Consider the following 19,399-nt stretch of genomic DNA (forward strand, 5'->3'; position numbering starts at 1 on the left):
TGAATATTGCAAAATGTCATCCACATATTTTGAATGAAGAGGAGGAATTCACTAAGACATTAAGGTGGGTAACCATAATTTTATAGTTCCTTTGTTATTTCTAATATGTTCACTCTTAACCATTCATAAATGTGGACTATGTGCTAGCACACTGATAAAGTTTATATATCTTACTATATTTGAAGCATTACAAATAAATTAAAAATTTATACTAATACAACAAACATTTAGAGCAATTTTCTAATATCACTTGGGAGCCTTAACCAATTAACAGTATACATATACATTTAGATAATGTTTCTGATAGAATAAAATTTACAACTAGATAAAAAATATAAGCAGATTCTAGTAATAACAAATAACTTACTAAATCTTGTATATATCTAAATGAATCAAGTAATAACAGCTTTTTTGCAATATGATTATTCTATGATCAATACTTGATTTGTTCCCTATACTGTTTGTTTTAATTTTCACAGCTGTGACTAATCTAGTATAAAGTACTACATAGCCTTAATTATATATTTATTTTAATCTTCAGTGGTAGCAAGCAAAGAAACAAAGTTTTAGTTTATTTCACTAAACTAATTAATTATAAACATTAATTATAATTATAGACATTGGAATTAATTATAACTAATTAAATTCAGTAAACTAATTACCAGTTAATTAATTCCAATGTCTTATAACTGAAGGGAGAAAAAAAAAAAAGCATATCCCCCTTTTGTTGGTTCAAGTTGCACTAGTATGGACATATGTGAATGCCTTTTGGTGATAGCAAATTTCACTACCAGGCTAAAAAGAATTTCCATATTATCTAATGCACAGCCTGCCCAGTGTAGTAATGCATGATTAGTTCAGAATGTTTTGTGGATGGGATTCATAATAATAAAAAAAAATTCTACACACTCATGGAATGTGTGCTCATATGCAAAAAAATTTTCATTTTGCCAAACCATCACTCACATCTGGAAGATATTGTTGGTAGCACCAAGTCAATTCTCAATGCAATACAAAACTTTGGCTAGTCCTTTATATCAGTGGTTCCCAATCACTTGCATACCAGCATGTATGTTTTTCACTAGCATCCCCCCTTAGCAGTCCATTTCCATAAATTGTACCCTTCATATTAACAAAATGTTTGTAATTAATATAGTTCCTGTTATTTCAAATTTATATGTTGTAACTGTAAATAAATAGTCTAATAATGGGATTTAAAAGCAATGGAATAATAAGGGGAACAGAAATTGCATATATATTTACATTCAAAACTCAAAAGATACAATGAATTCAAGTAAATACATCATAGATTACATAAAAACTGCATGACATTTGTTACTTTAATTTATTAATAATTGAAAAACTTTAATAGGTTTTGAAATAATATTCATAAAATATACAACAAATATTTTATATATACAATATACAACAAATGTTTAGTGCGAGCCTTGAGCACGTTTTGAGGCACATCGTTTTTTTGAAATCAGGTTCAAATGATGTAATAGTAAGCAAAGTAGAAATTATTTCAAGTTGAAATGTAGAAAGATTTTTACTTGGTCACGAAGTGAATTATATTTGACAAGAAATTATACTCTTGTTTAATCCTTTACTCAAGTATAAACAAATAAAGTTTGCAAACGAAGTATCTTCATAACTAGGCTACTTGTATATAGAGGCTGTCAACTTCACATTAATTGTCTCAGTACCATAATGCACAGCACACTCTCTTTCAGATGTGCATTACCATGTACTATAGAAAGGATTACTACCCAAACCAGTTCTGATCTTTCTGAGGGCTCATCAGCAGAAGCCAGACATAGGAAAGTACCAAGGTTGAGTCGATGCAGAAGTAATATTTTTTCCATATACATGTAGTAAAAAGGTATATCACCTTATTATTAAAATACTCTGGATCAGAGAATATTGTACACAGTTTTTCACTATATACACAAACTTTGTTTGCTTACATTTGGGTAAAAGGATTAAACAAGTATATAATTTTGTGTCAAATATAATTCAAGTTAAAACATGAAACAATGACATGGCATATGTTACAGAGATAAATAGCTCAGTCAGAATTAGCATTAGTCTAAGAGAAATTAAATGAAGAAAAGAACGATAAAAAAAACTAAGCAACAGCATGGAATGTCTAAATTAAGTTTAGGTCTGTGGAACAAGGCTATGAAGTTCTCTTTATATCCTCATACAAAAAGACAATTAAGACTAACATTTTGAAACTCTGGTTAGCATACACTGTTTAGGAGAAGCATAAAACGATCAGCCTGTGTTCAAAATTGAAGGGAAAAGTTAAACAGAAAATTATTAAACTAACCTTCAGAAGCAGCTATTTCAGCCTCTTGTTCTCTCTTGCGACGAGCAGCTCTCTGTTTCTCTTCTAACAGAAGTTTCACTCTGTTAGCTTCATCCCATGCTCCTTCCTCCATTAGACGTTGGTCAGGTCGTAAGCGACTGTCAGTAGGAGCAACCCCTTCTTCAGGCTCATTTAGCTGACAAGCCAGTAATGTAAAGTTATACATCTTCTCATAATCTGATCTAAAAATACAAACTGCAAACATTAAACCTCCAGCAATATTAAGCAGAAAAGTTTTATTAACACATAAAGTGTCTACTTCAGGGTGCTGAAATTGATGAAATCCTCTCCTTTCATTACTATTTTAAGTGACTTAACTTTGTAACTATTTTCACTAACATAACTATCTGGGATGGAAAACTCAATATCTATTATGGTCACACATTCAGAAAAGATGATAACAGATTAACAATACTTGTCATTCATCTACCAAAACTGGCCATTTGATTTTGACCTGATATTCTCTGGTGTCCATGTCAAGAAATTTTGGAGACTGTCATGTTCAATTAAAAACACTAACATATCATTCAAAAGAGTAATTTTTTAAAACCACATCCCATCATTGACTTGTTATTGGAGTACACGAATAACATTGGAGTACACCTAAACCTCTTTTTATGCGAATTTTTTTTACGCAAATTGGGATATCAAAAATAATTTTTTTTACGTGACCAACCTAAAGTCTAAGTTAGGAAAAAATCCGTAATTCAAGAAAATTCTGAGAATTTTGTAGAATTGCATTCTCGTTTCAATTAAGAAAATTCTAAATTCTTACGAATTTAATTTATTGAGAATTCCCTGAATTACATAACTGACTGCGCATAAAAAAAGCAGTTCTTAGCAGTTTGAATTTGGTGTTTGAGTAGACAACACAGTTACCGCATTTTTTAAGTGAAATCAAAATAAAAATTGCATCATAAAATTAATAATTTTGCCAAGAAATAATAAATGGTAAGCTATATGTAATTTTCAAACTTTCATTTCATTAACCGAAGATTTTAATCCAGCCCTCACATGATGTTGCCGATAAACAAAACAAAAAAAAAAAAAAGGAAAGCCGTTTCCTTGGATATAAAAATTCAAATTTTAGATCGCCTTCAAACTGGAGAAGGTACGACGGCTGTGGGTAAGCATTTTGGAGTCCGTGAATCAACTGTCAGATCTATAAAGAAAAATGAAGAGGCTATTAGAAAAGCGGTATGTTCTGGTACAAAATCGAGTGTGAAATTATCACCATACACAAGAGATGTTGTTCTAGAAAAGGCTGAAAAAGCTTTAGTGATGTGGATAGAAGATAATGTACATAAAATAATACCAGTTGAAGGAAATTCCATGAAGTAATCAGCATTGAGATTTTATGAACAGATTAACGGCTTCTGCTGATGAAACAGCTGCTAAAGCATTTCCACAAAAACTTGCTAAAATAATTGAAGATGGAGGTTACACTCGTGAACAAATTTGGAATATGGATGAAACTGGCCTTTTCTGGAAAAATATGCCAAACAGAACTTACGTATCAAAAATCCAAAAAAATGTTGGTGGGTTCAAAGCAGCAAAGGATCGCATAACACTCCTATTTTGTTCGAACGCTTTAGGAGATCGGATGTTAAAACCACTGCTCATAAATTCGATCATTAAGACCACAGCCAATGAAAGGTGTAGATTTTCTAAAATTGCCAGTTCACTGGATGGGCAACAAAAAAAGCTTGGGTGACAATTGATATTTTCACTGAGTGGTTCTACGAACATTTTGTGCCAGAAGTTAGACGCTATTTGAATGACAAAGGTCTCGAATTTAAAGTGCTTTTGATTCTTGATAATGCACCCGACCATAGAACACCCAAATGTGCATTTTTTTTTCTGCTGCCCAATACCACATCATTGCTACAACCTCTAGATCAGGGTATAATTGTGACTTTTAAAACATATTATGTCAGACGAACATTTCAGTACGTTTTGAACAAGCTAAATGATGATGAAACACTGTCAGTTATGGATGTGTGGAAAAAATTTTCAATTATGGATTGTATTGATCAGGTTTGATTATCGTTATCTAAATTGAGACCAGAAACTATGAATGCATGCTGGAAAGCTATGTGGCCCACATGTGTTAAAAAGAATGCTCCTGTTCCCTTCAATCATACTGCAGAATTCCCCAATATAATAAGTTTGGCAAGTGAAACTGGCAGAGAAGGATTAGAATTATTAATTGATAAACCTCTTAGCGAAGACAAAATAGCGGAGATTGTTTCTGAGACTCCTGAAAGCGAAGAAGTTAATGATCAAGATAATCCTACTTTTACTGCTGATATAATTAAAGGTCCTAAACTGGCCAGTAATTTAAGCAATTATTTTGCCTGATATGATACAAATAAAGAACGTGCTGGGAAGTTTTTATGTGATCTTAAGTTGTTAATGTCTTCATACTGAGAATTATATTAAGACTTATCTAAAGCATCAACATAGCGATTAATAACTGAGTTCATGCATAAAACTACTGAAACACCTAGTGTTCAAGACATGACAAGAAGAATTCCCCAAGTTGAGGCAGAAGTCAATGACGGTAATACCATATCTAGTAGTTCTAGTGATATTAGTCTCACAAAAAAAGCTTTCGCATTTATTGTCAGAAACTGATAGCGAATAATAAGGATAAGGATAGAAAAATCAGAAAACTTGAATACTGACTCAGAAAATTAAAGAGGCAGTTATTAGAAGTTAGAGTTAAATGTGTGGCAGACATAGTCAACTATTATAAAATGGTTAACACATGTAAGGAAAATTAGAATTTAATATCAACTCTTATTTTTAGAATCAAAGAGTTATGGTATTGCTTCTCATGTCATAGACACTAGACATAGAATTCACTTGAATCAAACCAAGATTTTTCACAAGAGTAGATTTAAACTTGATTGACTATTCTTGTAAACAATTAAAACTCTACAGGTTATCTCAAAGTTTTTGGAAGTAATTTCAATAACTGTTCATACTATATATATAATTAACATATTATATTATTTCATATATATAATATTAAAAAAAAAATAGGCTAACGCCTTTATATAATATTTATTTAATAATTGTTATTCTTGAATTACAACAGAACTATGCTTAGTTTTCTGATATCTCCAACTGTTCACTTGAGTGAAGAAAGTATGTAGAAAGTTCTTGACAACTAAGACAGCTTGTAATCTGAGAGAATACAGAAAAAAAATGTAAGAAACTGAAGCACTCTGTAAAACTAGCTAAAAAATGTCATCAGAAGACTTGAGTAAGACTATAGAAAATAAGTACAAGGAAGATAGCAAAATATTCTGGGGCTATTGAAAATGCTTAGAAATAGAGTAAACAGTATTGTAAAAGGAATCAGAGATGATAAAGATGACATGAAAACTGAAGATAAAGAAAGCTGTATAACTGAGAGGAGACCTCCACATAGCCTTTAAAGGAATGCGGAGAACTGACCATGTGACTTGATGTCCAATCCTCACCTTCTCGTGGTGCACCCTGTTGGGTATCTACCTGGATACTGAACGAACGAGCATGGGCTGGCAATTTGGAATTTAGCCGACCAAATTGTATTTTTACTGGTTTAAACCAAAATACAAAATGATAGTACAGCATGACAAAATTTCGTGCCAGCTGAGGCGTCGCCCGGTTAAACAAGGCACCTGTTGTTTTCGCCAGGAAACCAGGGCAAACAGCAAAAAGTCAGCTACTGGAACAAGTCTGAAAACACACCCCAACTCAACATCACCAGAGTTAAAGATCGGTATACTATCAACATAAGAAGCCTGAATGGCAAAGAAATGGAGCTAGCTGAGGAATTAGATAAGTACCAGATTGACATAATAGGGGTGACTGAAACAAAAAAAGACAAAAACTGGTGAGATCTTTCTGAGCAATAAATACAAAATGTTATATTCAGGCAATAACAATCAAGGAAAAGAAGTTGTAGCCAGAGTATTCAATATTAAATACGAGGCTAATCTTCTTGAATGGCAGGCAGTCTCAAGTAAAGTAGTGTGGACAAATATCAGAATGGGGAACTGGACAATGAGACTTATTTGTGCCTATGGTCCAACAGAAGGTTCTACTAAGGTAAAAGTGAAGGAATTTTTTGAAGCTTTTAGAGAAAGCAACTGACACAATGAAAAAGGAAAAGTTGGTCCTTGTTGGGGATCTAAATAGCAGAGTAGGAAATGATTGTCAGATATACAAAAATATATTTTGGGAAAATTTGGAGAAAAGAACAAAGCTAATAATAATGGCAAATACTTGTTAAATTTCTGCTCAGGACATGGACTGGTTATTACTAACACCATGTTCCAACATAAAAATGTGCACAAATTAACATGGAGAAAAGAGGCAAGGAATAAGAAAAGTCTCATTGACATTGTTATTGCCGATAGTGATGTTTTCTCCCTGTTGCAGGACACCAGAGTGTACAGAGGATTTGAAATTGGAAGTATCACTATTTAGTCTTGAGCAGAATAAAATTGAAAATTGAATTTCATTTTGAAAAGAACATGTAAAAAGGTTTTAAAGCGAATAAAAGTTGAACAGCTCTCAGATGTGAACTGTAGACTAAAATACACAAAGATTATTGAAGAAAAAATGAAAGAGTTGGAGAACAGGAACCAAACCTTGGAGATTCAGTGGCTAGCCTTGAAGAAAATCCTGATTGATTCAGGCAGAGAGGCATGTGGTGAAGTTGTCTGCAAGGATAGAAAAATCAGAACTGCATGGTGGATACAGGAAGTTAAAGAGGCAGTGAAAGAAAAGAAGAAAGCATATGAAAAGTTCCTGGCAAATAAGTCAGCTTGTGCTCTTAGAGAATACAGAGAGAAATTTAAGAAAGCTAAACACTGTGTAAAACTAGCTAAACAAATGTCATGGGAGGACTTTGTCAAGAACATAGAAAATAAATATCAAGAAGATGGCAAAATATTCTGGAGGTTGTTGAAGAAGCTTAGAAATGGAGGAAAGAGTGCTGTAAAAGGAGTTAGAGATGATAAAGGTGAAAAGAGAACGGGAGAAAAAAATATCCTTGAAGTATGGAGTAATTGCTTCGAAAAATTGCTAAATGAAACAAGCAGTGATGACAGCACAGTGGTAAAAAACACTGACCAGGCATGTAGTCAGGAATACATATCCATACTTGAAGTAGAAAAAGCCATCAAAGGCTTGAAATGTGAAAAGGCAGCAGGAGTAGATGATATTCGACCACAAATGCTGAGGTATGGAGGTATTCAAGTCTTACAGTGGCTGCGCTGCATAGTTCAGAAGACCTGGATAGAGGGACGAATTCCCGATGATTGGAGTAGAGCTCTCATAGTACCCATATATAAAAAGGGAAATAAAATTGAATGTGAGAATTACAGAGGCATTTCATTATTGAGTGTTCTTGGTAAGATATATGCAAGTATACTCGAGAAACGTTCAGAAGGTTCAGAAGAAAATGAGAGGTTCAGAAGAATTGTGAAAGAAAAGCTTGGTGACGAACAAGCTGGATTCAGGCCAAATAGAGGGTGTCAGGATCAGATCTTCACTTTACGACAAACAGTTGAGAAATCATGAGAATATAACAAAAATCTGTATTTAAGTTTTGTAGATCTGGAAAAGGCATATGACAAGGTGCCAAGAGGGAAGCTATTCGATACGCTACAGTTGTATGGTGTCAATGGGGCATTATACCAAGCAATACTTAGTCTTTATTCGAGTTGTAAGTCAGCAGTTAGAATTGAAGGAAGTACAAGAAGATGGTTTAATGTTAAATCTGGTGTGAGACAAGGATGTACATTATCCCCTCTGTTATTCATTATCTATATGGATCACATTATGAAGGAAATTGGTAATAAAAATGATATCAAAATTGGAGATGTTAATGTCAACTCTTTGCTTTATGTAGACGATGTTATACTTCTAAATAAATCTGCAAGATTCCCTGATTAAATTGAATAACTGTTGTAACAGATATGGTATGAAGGTCAGCAATAAAAAGACAAAGACAATGAAAATAGGCATAATTGTTGAAAATATCAACTGTGTTGAACGGAGAACCTGTGGAACAAGTAAAACATTTCAGCTACTTAGGCACGATTTTTAGTGAAGATGGTAAATTAAATATGGAAATAGATAACAGAATCAACAAAGCTGGTATGGTAGGAAGTCAATTGAATAAATTCATATGGAATAAAAAAGAAATTAGTCAAAACACTAAATTAGCTGTATACAAGACAGTGCTTAAACCAATTTTAACTTATGGATCTGAGAGCTGGGTGAGAAGCTGGGTCTCATATCTAGAGACCGCAAATATGAGAGTCCTGAGAAAGATTAGAGGCGTGAACATATGGCATCAATGGCAATATCATATTAAAAATGAGGATATTAGGAAAGAACTTGACATTGTCAGCATCCAGGAATGCGTTAGCAGAGCTAATCTCAGATGGTATGGTCACTTAAACAGAATGGGAGAGGAAAGATTAGCAAAACAAGTGTTCTCTGCTAGATTGGCAGGAAAACGATCCAGAGGAAGACCAAGATATAGCTGGATTGATACGGTACAAAGTACCTTAGACAATAGAAATATAAGATCTGATAATGTTGGAGTCTTGACAAGTAATAGACTGATTTGGAGAAAAATTGTAGATGTTGAGTGTAGATGTAGTTAGTAATGATGTAAATTTTTCATGTAGTACTATCATATCCTGTACACCTCTTGAGGGTACATGCAATTATTTGATGATGAATTAAATGAAACAAAACCTGACAGAATGGTGGTAGAAAATATTCATGAGCAATGCAATCAGGAGTACATATGAGTACATACTTAAGGCTGAAAAAGTCATCAAAAACTTGAAATGTGGAAAGGAAGCTGGAATCATTTTATTGGACTAGAAATGCTCAAATATGGAGTACAAAAGTTCTACAGTGGCTACATAATTCAGAAAGGCCTGTCAGAGTCGAATTCCAGATGACTGGAACAGAGCTCATAGTATCCTTTTATGAAAAAGGAAATACAAAAAGTAAGAATTTCAGAGGAATTTTTCTACTGAGTGTTCTGGTAAGATTTATGCATGTACACTTGAGAAAAGGCTAAGAAAAATTGTGGAAGGGAAGCTCCAAGAAAAACAAGCTGTGTTTAGGCGAAATATTATAGACTATCAGGATCAGATTTTCATTCTAAGACAAAGAGTTGAAAAATCATGGGAACATAACAAGGAGCTGTATTTAAGTTTCAGAGATCTACATAGTCTATATTTGAGTTGTAAGTGAGCAGTTAGAATTGAAGAAGGTAAAGGAAGATGATTTGATGTTAAATCAGGTGTGAGACAATGGTACACAATACCTCCACTGTTATTTATCATCTACATGAATCACATTATAAAGTGGTATTAAACCTGATATCAAAATTGGAGATGTTAATCTCAGCTCTTTACTTATGCCGATAATATTATTCTCTTATATAAATCCAAGTCTGTGGGATTTACTTACTAAATTGAGTAATTGATGTAATAAATTTAGTATGAAAATATGCAGTAAAAAGGCAAAGACAATGAAAATAGGCAGAAACAGTGAAACATCAACTACATCCTGAAAGGACAACCTACGGAACAAATAAAACATTATAGCAATCTAGGCACGATTTTTAGTTAAGCAAATTAAAAATGGAAATAAACAACAGAATTATTAAAACTAATATGGCAGGAAGTCAAGTGAATAAATTTATATGGAGTAAGAGATAAATTAATGAAAACACTAAATTAGATATATACAAAACAATGTTCAAACCAATTTTAACTTATTATCAAGCAGACTTATCTTTGGAGGTTTGCTCACCTGAAAACATATTTATCATACTGAATCTTAAATCCTTAACACCATCTGCATTCACAACATATTCTGGTAATGTGTATTCCTTTCACCCACAATTTTCAAAAAAATAAAAAAAATAAAAAAATAATCTACTCCTCATGCCTCTGTACTAATCCAACAAAATCTCCTCACTTTAAACACCTCTATCATATCACATCATTATCCTTTATCCACTAAACTCTGTAATTCGCATTCCTGCAGCCTTACACCATGTCCTACCCAATATTGCATTAGTCATTTACTGCTGAACCTATTCCAATATTTCGAAATTGCAATGAAAACTAGGTGATTGATTCTGAGCACAAGTTCAGGTGTGGCCTGATTAACCCCCCAACTGGCCATGACGTCTATAGATGTCCAGCTAAATCTGGATACGATTCTGTAACACCTATTGAATAACATGGATAAGAAGTGCAATTTGGTCTCACTATTTCCTCCACCTCAGCTGTAGGGAGGTTAATGCTTTATACAGTGGCATAACCACCACCTTATCCCTGCATCTTAGTGTACTCCTTAGCATAATGGCAATGCGATATGCAGTCTTTGCAACACTTGCAATGTGCCCTCTAAACTTTAGTTACCATCATCACCAGATCTTGAACCTTACTTCATCCACTTCCTGAAGCACAGCTCCATCAATTTTGTATACAGCCTTATATCTCTGAACTTAAAAATGCAATGCTTTGCACTTATTAATATTAAAACTGCAACCCTCACTCATTTTTTCAAGATAAAAGTCCATTTATATCTTTCTGAAGGGAATTAACATCAGCAGTGTTATCATACTGTATCATACCTTATAATTCTCTCCCACTTTGCATTGCTAGCAAACAACTGAAGATCCCCAATCTATCCATATGAAATATCATTAACAAATAAGTTAAACAGCAGGAGCACAAGACCAAACATATCCCCTGAGGCACACCACTAGCTATGGATCTGAGAACTGAGTTAGAAATAAAACATTTGATCAAAGAATGAAGATCATAGATATGAGGGATCTGAAAAAGGTTAGGGGAGTGAACAGATATCATATTAAAAAGGAATATATCAGTAAAGAACCTGACATTGTCAGTATTCAGGAATGTGTGAGTAGAGCTAATCTCAGGTGGTATGGTCACTTAAACAAAATGGAAGGGGAAAGGTGAGTGAAACAAATTTTTTTTTGGCAGAATGGCAAGAAAAGAAGACAGATCTAGATAGAGTGACTGATCCAGTAAGAAGTGCCTTAGAAGATTGAAATATAAGATCTGATATTGTAGTCTTAACAGATTAATTTAGAAGAAATTTGTCAACAGGAAGTTAGTAATGATGCAACCTTTTTCATGTAGTACTATCATAATATACTGCAATCCCCCCCCCCACCTCAAACTGAGGATACAAATTAGATATTTGATGATTAACTCACACATGGGAAGTCATAAAACTTAAAACACACAACAGTGCTGTGTGAGGGCAAGTGCTTAAGGAGAAAGAAAAAAAATCTATAAACAAATTTCTTGAAAAGCTGAGGAGTTGTACAGATTGCAGAAAATACAATGGGGAGAAGGCTTTTTCATCTTGTTTCTTCATTCCATCTAGATCTGTATATGAAATGAAGGAACAAGATGAGAAATTGATTTGACATGTTTGGAGTTGTACTATTTATAAACATTGACCAGTGTCTGCTCATATTCTCAGATGGTCAGAAGAAAGCAGAGGAATGGTAGTGGCATCTCAGTGGAGCAATGCTATGAAAGTACTTATAAAAACAGGCTGAATTAGGTAGACTGTCCACTGAATTAGACATCTTTATGCAGATGTAAGTAAATGTCACTTACTCAGTGTATATGCAAAATACTTATTTTGTAAGCATCATGAGTTTTGGGCAACTATTTAAGAAAGCTGCTGGTCAGTAATCATCAACAGTGTTGAGCACAATGGGAAAAACAAATGGAAGGCATATGGAAAAAGGTATTGTTATTGAGAAAGGAGAGGTCACAACTGTTGAGCACTCATTCAATGATACGACCTCATCCATTTGTGTTCGTAATACCCCGCAAAATGCTGTGTCTATTAAAGTCACTTATGAGAAGTAAGGGCTGAGGCAGTTGCAATATAAAATTATCAAGTTTAATCTCATTTAACTCATAACCCAGTGATAAATATTTGAAACATACTGTAACAAAAAATCCCATGGATAGGCAAATTGCTCCTGCATCTAGAGCTGTATTAAGCAACATGATTAAAAGGGTGATAACTAATATTTAAGGAATTGACAGCGTATACTAGAAATATAAATTAAATAAACTTTAATATATACTTTCTGATATTTCGGCAAACGTCACGTTGCCATCTTCTTGGGAACTTAATACAAAGACACGTGCACACAAGTACTACATAACAGCAAATGAGAACTGAAGCTAGGAAGCTAACGTTTTCCTAAAGTCCTGATGGTGCCCCCTGGCGGGCTATATTGGTGGTTCTTGGCCTTTGGGCTGAAGTTCTTCTGATAATTGTTTCCCAAATTTGGGGCAGTCTCATGCATCCAAATTTGTTGAGGTTTGGCATGTTCCTAAGGGCTGAGGCTGATTCCATGAATAGTCTTTCATACTTGAACTTGCTGCGGTGTATGACTGTGGCGAGTATCCAGAGCGTGGTCTGCAAGCCCAGAGTGGCTGTACTGGTGAAATCGGATGTAATCCTTGTGTTCTGAGATTCTGATATTCTGAAAAATTCTACAAACAGATAGAGGGGACAGCCATGGGTTCACCACTTTCCCCACCCTTGGCCAACTTCTTTATGGAGACTTTTGAAGAGAAAGCCTTAAACTCAGCCCCACAAAAACCTACCATATGGCTTCGCTACGTTGATGATGTGTTTGCTATTTGGCCACATGGCCCGGATTCACTCCTCTCCTTCCTAACACACACTTAAACAACCAACACCCTAGAATCAAGTTCACCCTGGAAAAAGAGGAAAACAATGACCTCCCCTTCCTAGACACACTAGTCACCTGCCAACCTGATGGAACCTTGGTTTTCTCAGTTTATAGAAAACCCACCCATACAGGCAGATACATTCACCAACAATCCCATCACCCCCCCCTCACAACAATATGGAGTTATTAAGACACTATTCAACAGGGCAAAAATAATCTGTTCAAATGATCAAGCCCTAACCACTGAACTAAATCACATCCATGACACTTTCTCAGCCAATGGCTACCCCCCCCAAAAAAATCCAGAAAATACTTAACCCAGTTATCCACAACCCCACCACCCCCTCCCCTTCACAAAAAAGATTACTCTAAATCCATCACCATTCCCTACATCCGAGGCACCTCGGAAAAAATCAACAAAATCTTAAGAAAACACGACTTAACTACTTGTTATAGACCACATAGAAAATTGGCATCCCTTATCCGCTCCACTAAAGACCAACCACTTCCTCTAGACCTACCTGGTGTATACCAGGTCCCTTGCAGCTGTAAATTGTCTTACTTTGGCCAAACAGGCAGGACAGCAAATATCAGAATCTCAGAACACAAGGATTACATCCGATTTCACCAGTACAGCCACTCTGGGCTTGCAGACCACGCTCTGGATACTCTCCACAGAATAAGATGGAAGAAAGCCACAGTCATACACCGCAGCAAGTTCAAGTATGAAAGACTATTCATGGAATCAGCCTCAGCCCTTAGGAACATGCCAAACCTCAACAAATTTGGATGCATGAGACTGCCCCAAATTTGGGAAACAATTATCAGAAGAACTTCAGCCCAAAGGCCAAGAACCACCAATATAGCCCGCCAGGGGGGGGCACCATCAGGACTTTAGGAAAACGTTAGCTTCCTAGCTTCAGTTCTCATTTGCTGTTATGTAGTACTTGTGTGCACGAGTCTTTGTATTAAGTTCCCAAGAAGATGGCAACGTGACATTTGCCGAAATATCGGAAAGTATATATTAAAGTTTATTTAATTTATATTTCTAGTATACGCTGTCAATTCCTTAAATATTAGTTATCATGTTTAACGTATAAGCCTCTCAACAAGAATAATGATTAAAAGGGATATGAATGCCCACAAGGATAGCTACAACAACATGAGCAGGATCATTTCCAGTTCTTTCCTTATGATCAACAGTAAAATTACTTAAGGTAGGGTCCTCACTGGGTTTGAAATATGTTTCATGCAGACAGAAACAGAAAGGCTTGTGTTTCTGCAGCAGACTCTTCATATTAATAATATTATGGAAAAACCCATGACAGTTCCACTTTAGAAATTTTCTTACTGTTTTGACTTTGCAGGCTTATCCAATTTCCAAGATTGAGGGCTTACCTTTTTCAGGCTTATATTTATCTATTAATCTAGGGAAGTATGGATGGCCAGTGTCCATCGCTATTTCTGGAAAAACATTTAATATTAATTTGAAATTGTTATAATTCTTGACCACCGAGATTAATGAATAACTAACTCTTATTTAGAAGTATTGGTCAAGTGTTAATAAACTATTTAACAACCACCTAGTTTCGCCTGCTATTGCTGTCGGCTTCTTCAGGGTACAAATAAGGCAGGCAAAGTAAATTATAAGCTAGATTTGAATTTACTACAGTGTATTATCATGGCTTTCTTCCACCGTATTCTATGGCGGGTATCCAGTGCATGGTCTGCAAGACCAGAGTGGCTGTATTGGTGAAGCCGGATGTAGTCCTTGTGTTCTGAAATTCTGATATTAGCTGTCCTGCCTGTTTGGCCAAAGTAGGACAGCTTACAGCTGCAAGGGACCTGGTATACCCCCAGGTAGGTCTGGGGGGAGGGGGGAGGTTGGTCTTTAGTAGAACGGATAATACATCATAGTAAATTCAAATACGAAAGGCTTTTCATGAATCAGCCTCAGCCTTAAGAAACAATCCAAACCTCAACAAATTTGGCTGCATGAGACTGCCCCAAATTTGGGAAACCTACACCATCAGGACTTTTAGCAGGAAGAATAGCTTCCTGCTTAGTCCTCATTTACTGTTTGTCGTGCTTGCGTGCACATCTTGTTTTTAAGTTCCTGTGAAAATGGCAACGTGACATTGCCGAAATATTGGAAGTGTATTAAAATTTATTTTAATGTATATCATAGTATACATTGTAATTTCCTTAAGCTATTTAGTAAAAATGCATAATCAACATCTAAGCCTTTCCATGAAAATTATGATAATCCACAGAGATGCCACTGCACGTAAAGCCCGCCATTACGGTAAAATGAAGTTAAAGCTATCAAAACAACTGAATCGTCTCGCCTTCCTAAAACGCTGCCGGGAGAATCCCAAGCTGTGTCAAATTTAAGCACCGTTTCTCTTCGCAAAAGGCTCTTCGTATTTATAACTGTGCCAGCCAAGCTTTGCTCGGGGAACAAATCGCTACGACTCGCCGTTTCCTGAATGATGCTAACTTAGCTATCCAGGCACTCGAAGATGACCTTTCTAGCACCTTAAGCCATGAAATTTGGTCTATTTTATACGACATCTCGTGCACTGCTGCGGAGAAAGAATTTATAAAAGTACGAGATTGACACATCAAAAAATTTGAAAATTTAAAAAAGAACTCTAACTCGAAACCACAACTTCCTACCGAAAAGGTAGTCAACTTTTTGTCAGTTAGTGTGAAACCTGAAGCACTCAATGCTCTCTCACATGGCCACAACTTCGCCATTGCAACCAGAAGAATACCTAATGAAGATATTATGATACGAACTGAACGCGGGATACAACACCTTCCAAACCATGTCGCCAACGATATTAGACTGGATGTGGCTTGTGTTCTGACCAAAGCAAAACCACCAAAAACTAACATGCCCAGTAAGGAAATTAAATCTCTACTAGAATTAAAGAAAAACAAGAAAATAATAATCACCAAAGCGGATAAAGGAAACACCACAGTACTGCTTAACCAAAAGGATTACACAGGTGAGCTGAATGCTCTATTGTTAGATCGGGCTACTTACCTCCCTATCGAGTACAATCCCACCAACTCACAAATTAGAAAACTCCACAGGCTCCTTAAGAAGGTCACTTCTTGGCCTGTAGAAGTCACAAACAAATTAAAACCATTTAACTCCATACCCCCCCCCCCCCATATTTATGGACTCCCAAAAATACATAAGGAAAATGTACCATTACGTCCCATAGTGGATGGCATTGATTCCCCCACATACAAACAGCTAAACATTTGGCCAAAGCTCTCACACACTATACTGGCAACACACCTTCACACATAAAAAACTCAGCCCACTTCAAAGCCAGCATAGAAAACCTTATACTCAAACACACTGACTTAATGGTCAGTTTTGATGTTTCCTCCATATTCACAAATGTCCCACTCAAAGAATCTTTAGAGCTAATCCAAGCTCAATTTCCTCCTGATATCACAGCCCTATTTCAGTTCACAATGAACTCAGGCTATTTTGTTTGGCAAGGAAAATTCTACAAACAAATAGAGGGGACAGCCATGGGTTCTCCACTCTCTCCCCACACTTGGCCAACTTTTATATGGAGACTTTTGAAGAGAAAGCCTTAAACTCTGCCCCACAAAAACCAACCACCTGGCTTTGCAATGTTGATGATATGTTCGCTATTTGGCCACATGGCTCCGATGCACTCCTCTCCTTCCCAGAATCCAATTCACCCTGGAAGAAGAAAAAAAACAACTGCCTTCCTTTCTTAGACATACTAGTCACCCGCCAGCCTGATGGAACCTTGGTTTTCTCAGTCTATAGAAAACCCACCCATACAGGCAGATACATTCACCAACAATCTCTCCCCACCCCCCTCACAACAATATGGAGTCATTAAGACACTACACAACAGGGCTAAACTTATCTGTTCAAATGACAATACCCTAACCACAGAACTAAACCACATTCTCAACATTTTCTCGGCCAATGGCTCCCCCCCCCCCAAAAAATCCAAAAAACATTGAAACCAATAAACCACCCCCCCCCCCCCTAACAACAAGGATTACTCTAAATCCATCACCATATGCTATATCCGAGGCACCTCAGAAAAAAATTACGAAAATCCTAAAAAAACATGACTTAACATCTTGTTACAGACCATATAAAAAATTGGCATCCCTTATCCATTCTACTAAAGACCAATCTCCCTCCCTCCCCAGACCTACCTGGGGTATACCAGGTCCCTTGCAGCTGTAAGCTGTCCTACTTTGGCCAAACAGACAGGACAGACAATATCAGAATTTCAGAACACAAGGACTACATCCGGTTTCACCAATACAGCCACTCTGGTCTTGCAGACCATGCGCTGGATACCCATCATAGAATACGGTGGAAGAAAGCCACGATAATACACCGTAGTAAATTCAAATACAAAAGGCTTTTCATGGAATCAGCCTCAGCCCTAAGAAACACTCCAAACCTCAACAAATATGGCTGCATGAGACTGCCCCAAATTTGGGAAACCTACATCAGAAGACCTTCACCCAAATTCTCAAGAATACCAACATTTTCTGCTAGGGGGCACCATCAGGACTTTTAGGAGAAAGAATAGCTTCCTGCTTCGTCCTCATTTACTGTTTGTTGTACTTGTGTGCACGTGTCTTGTTTTTAAGTTCCTGTGGAAATGGCAACGTGACGTTGCCGAAATATTGGAAGTGTATTAAAACTTATTTTAATGTATATCCTAGTATACGTTGTAATTTCCTTAAGCTATTTAGTAAAAATGTATAACCTACATCTAAGCCTTTCCACAAGAATTCACATATGAAAATAAAATAAATCATGATTTCGAAATGAGATTAGTAATGAATTTATTTACTATGGAAATTTTCCACCTTTTATTTTTTAGATCAGTGCAGCAGTACAAGACATTGGAAGTTTATTTTTCACTTGGTTAGACTATAATAAATTTGGTTTAATCCTTTATCCAAGTGTAAGTAAACAAAGCTTGCGCCTGAAAATATCTTCAGGACTGAGGTGAGGTAGTGCAACACCAGGCAACTCTGAGCAAAAGTGGACTAAGCTCTCATCACTCCTTGTCTCAGTATCTCCCATAATGTAAAGCATATCTCCTTGCTGACATGTATACTGCTATGCATTAACGGAAGGGCTCTACCCAGATCGCTTTCAACCTTTATTGAGGTCTCGTCAGTGGGAGGCAGACCCAAATGTGGAGATACTAAGGCAGATGCAATAGGAGAGGTCATATTTACCTACAGGAGTTGCCAACAGGTGTACCACCTTATTATTGAATTACTCTGGAATTAGAGAAAGATGTTGGAAGTTTATTTTTCACTTGGTTAGACTATAATAAATTTAGTTTAATCCTTTATCCAAGTGTAAGCAAACAAAGTTTGCACCTGAAAATATCTTCAGGACTGAGGTAAGGTAGTGCAACACCAGGCAACTTTGAGCAAAGGTGGACCAAGCTCTCATCACTCCTTGTCTCAGTATCTCCGAAAATGTAAAGCACATCTCCTTGCGGACATGTATACTGCTATGCATTCAGGGAAGGGCCACTATCCAGACCGGTTTCAACCTTTATTGAGGTCTCGTCAGTGGGAGGCAGGCCCAAACGTGGAGATACTAAGGCAGAAGCAATAGGAGAGGTCATATTTACCTACAGGAGTTGCCAACAGGTGTACAACCTTATGATTGAATTACTCTGGATTTAGAGAAAGATGTTGGAAGTTTATTTTTCACTAGGTTAGACTATAATGAATTTAGTTTAATCCCTTATCCAAGTGCAAGCAAACAAAGTTTGCGTCTGAAAATATCTTCAGGACTGAGGTAAGGTAGTGGTCTGCCTCCCACTGGCGAGACCCCAATAAAGTTTGAAACCGGTCTGGGTAGTGGCCTTTCCCTTAATGCATAGCAGTATACATGTCCACAAGGACATGTGTTTCACATTATGGTAGATACTGAGACAAGGAGTGATGAGAGCTTGGTCCACCTTTGCTCAGAGTCGCCTGGTGTTGCACTACCTTACTTCTGTCCGGAAGATATTTTCAGGCGCAAACTTTGTTTGCTTACACTTGGATAAAGGATTAAACTAAATTTATTGCAATACAAGACAGTTTTTAATTTGTCATCTTCACTAAATACTGTGCCTAAATAGCTGAAATAATTTGCATGTTCTTATAGGTTTTCATTCAAGATGCACTTGAAG

The 19,399-nt window shown here is 36.2% G+C and overlaps 1 protein-coding gene across 1 annotated transcript in view; it reads right to left on the reverse strand.

Moving 5' to 3' along the window:
- Nucleotides 1-19,399, reverse strand: part of Osbp (oxysterol binding protein) — a 325,446-nt gene that overhangs the window by 12,590 nt on the left and 293,457 nt on the right. Inside the window, exon 11 of the mRNA XM_090391682.1 lies at nt 2,333-2,553. Coding sequence (XP_090247808.1) covers nt 2,333-2,553 — 221 coding nt within the window. The remainder of the gene's footprint in view (nt 1-2,332; nt 2,554-19,399) is intronic.

Source organism: Typopeltis vanoorti, chromosome 4 (assembly GCF_054136105.1).
Source record: "Typopeltis vanoorti isolate ZY-2024b chromosome 4, IOZ_Tvanoo_1.0, whole genome shotgun sequence".
NCBI lineage: Eukaryota > Metazoa > Arthropoda > Arachnida > Uropygi > Thelyphonidae > Typopeltis > Typopeltis vanoorti.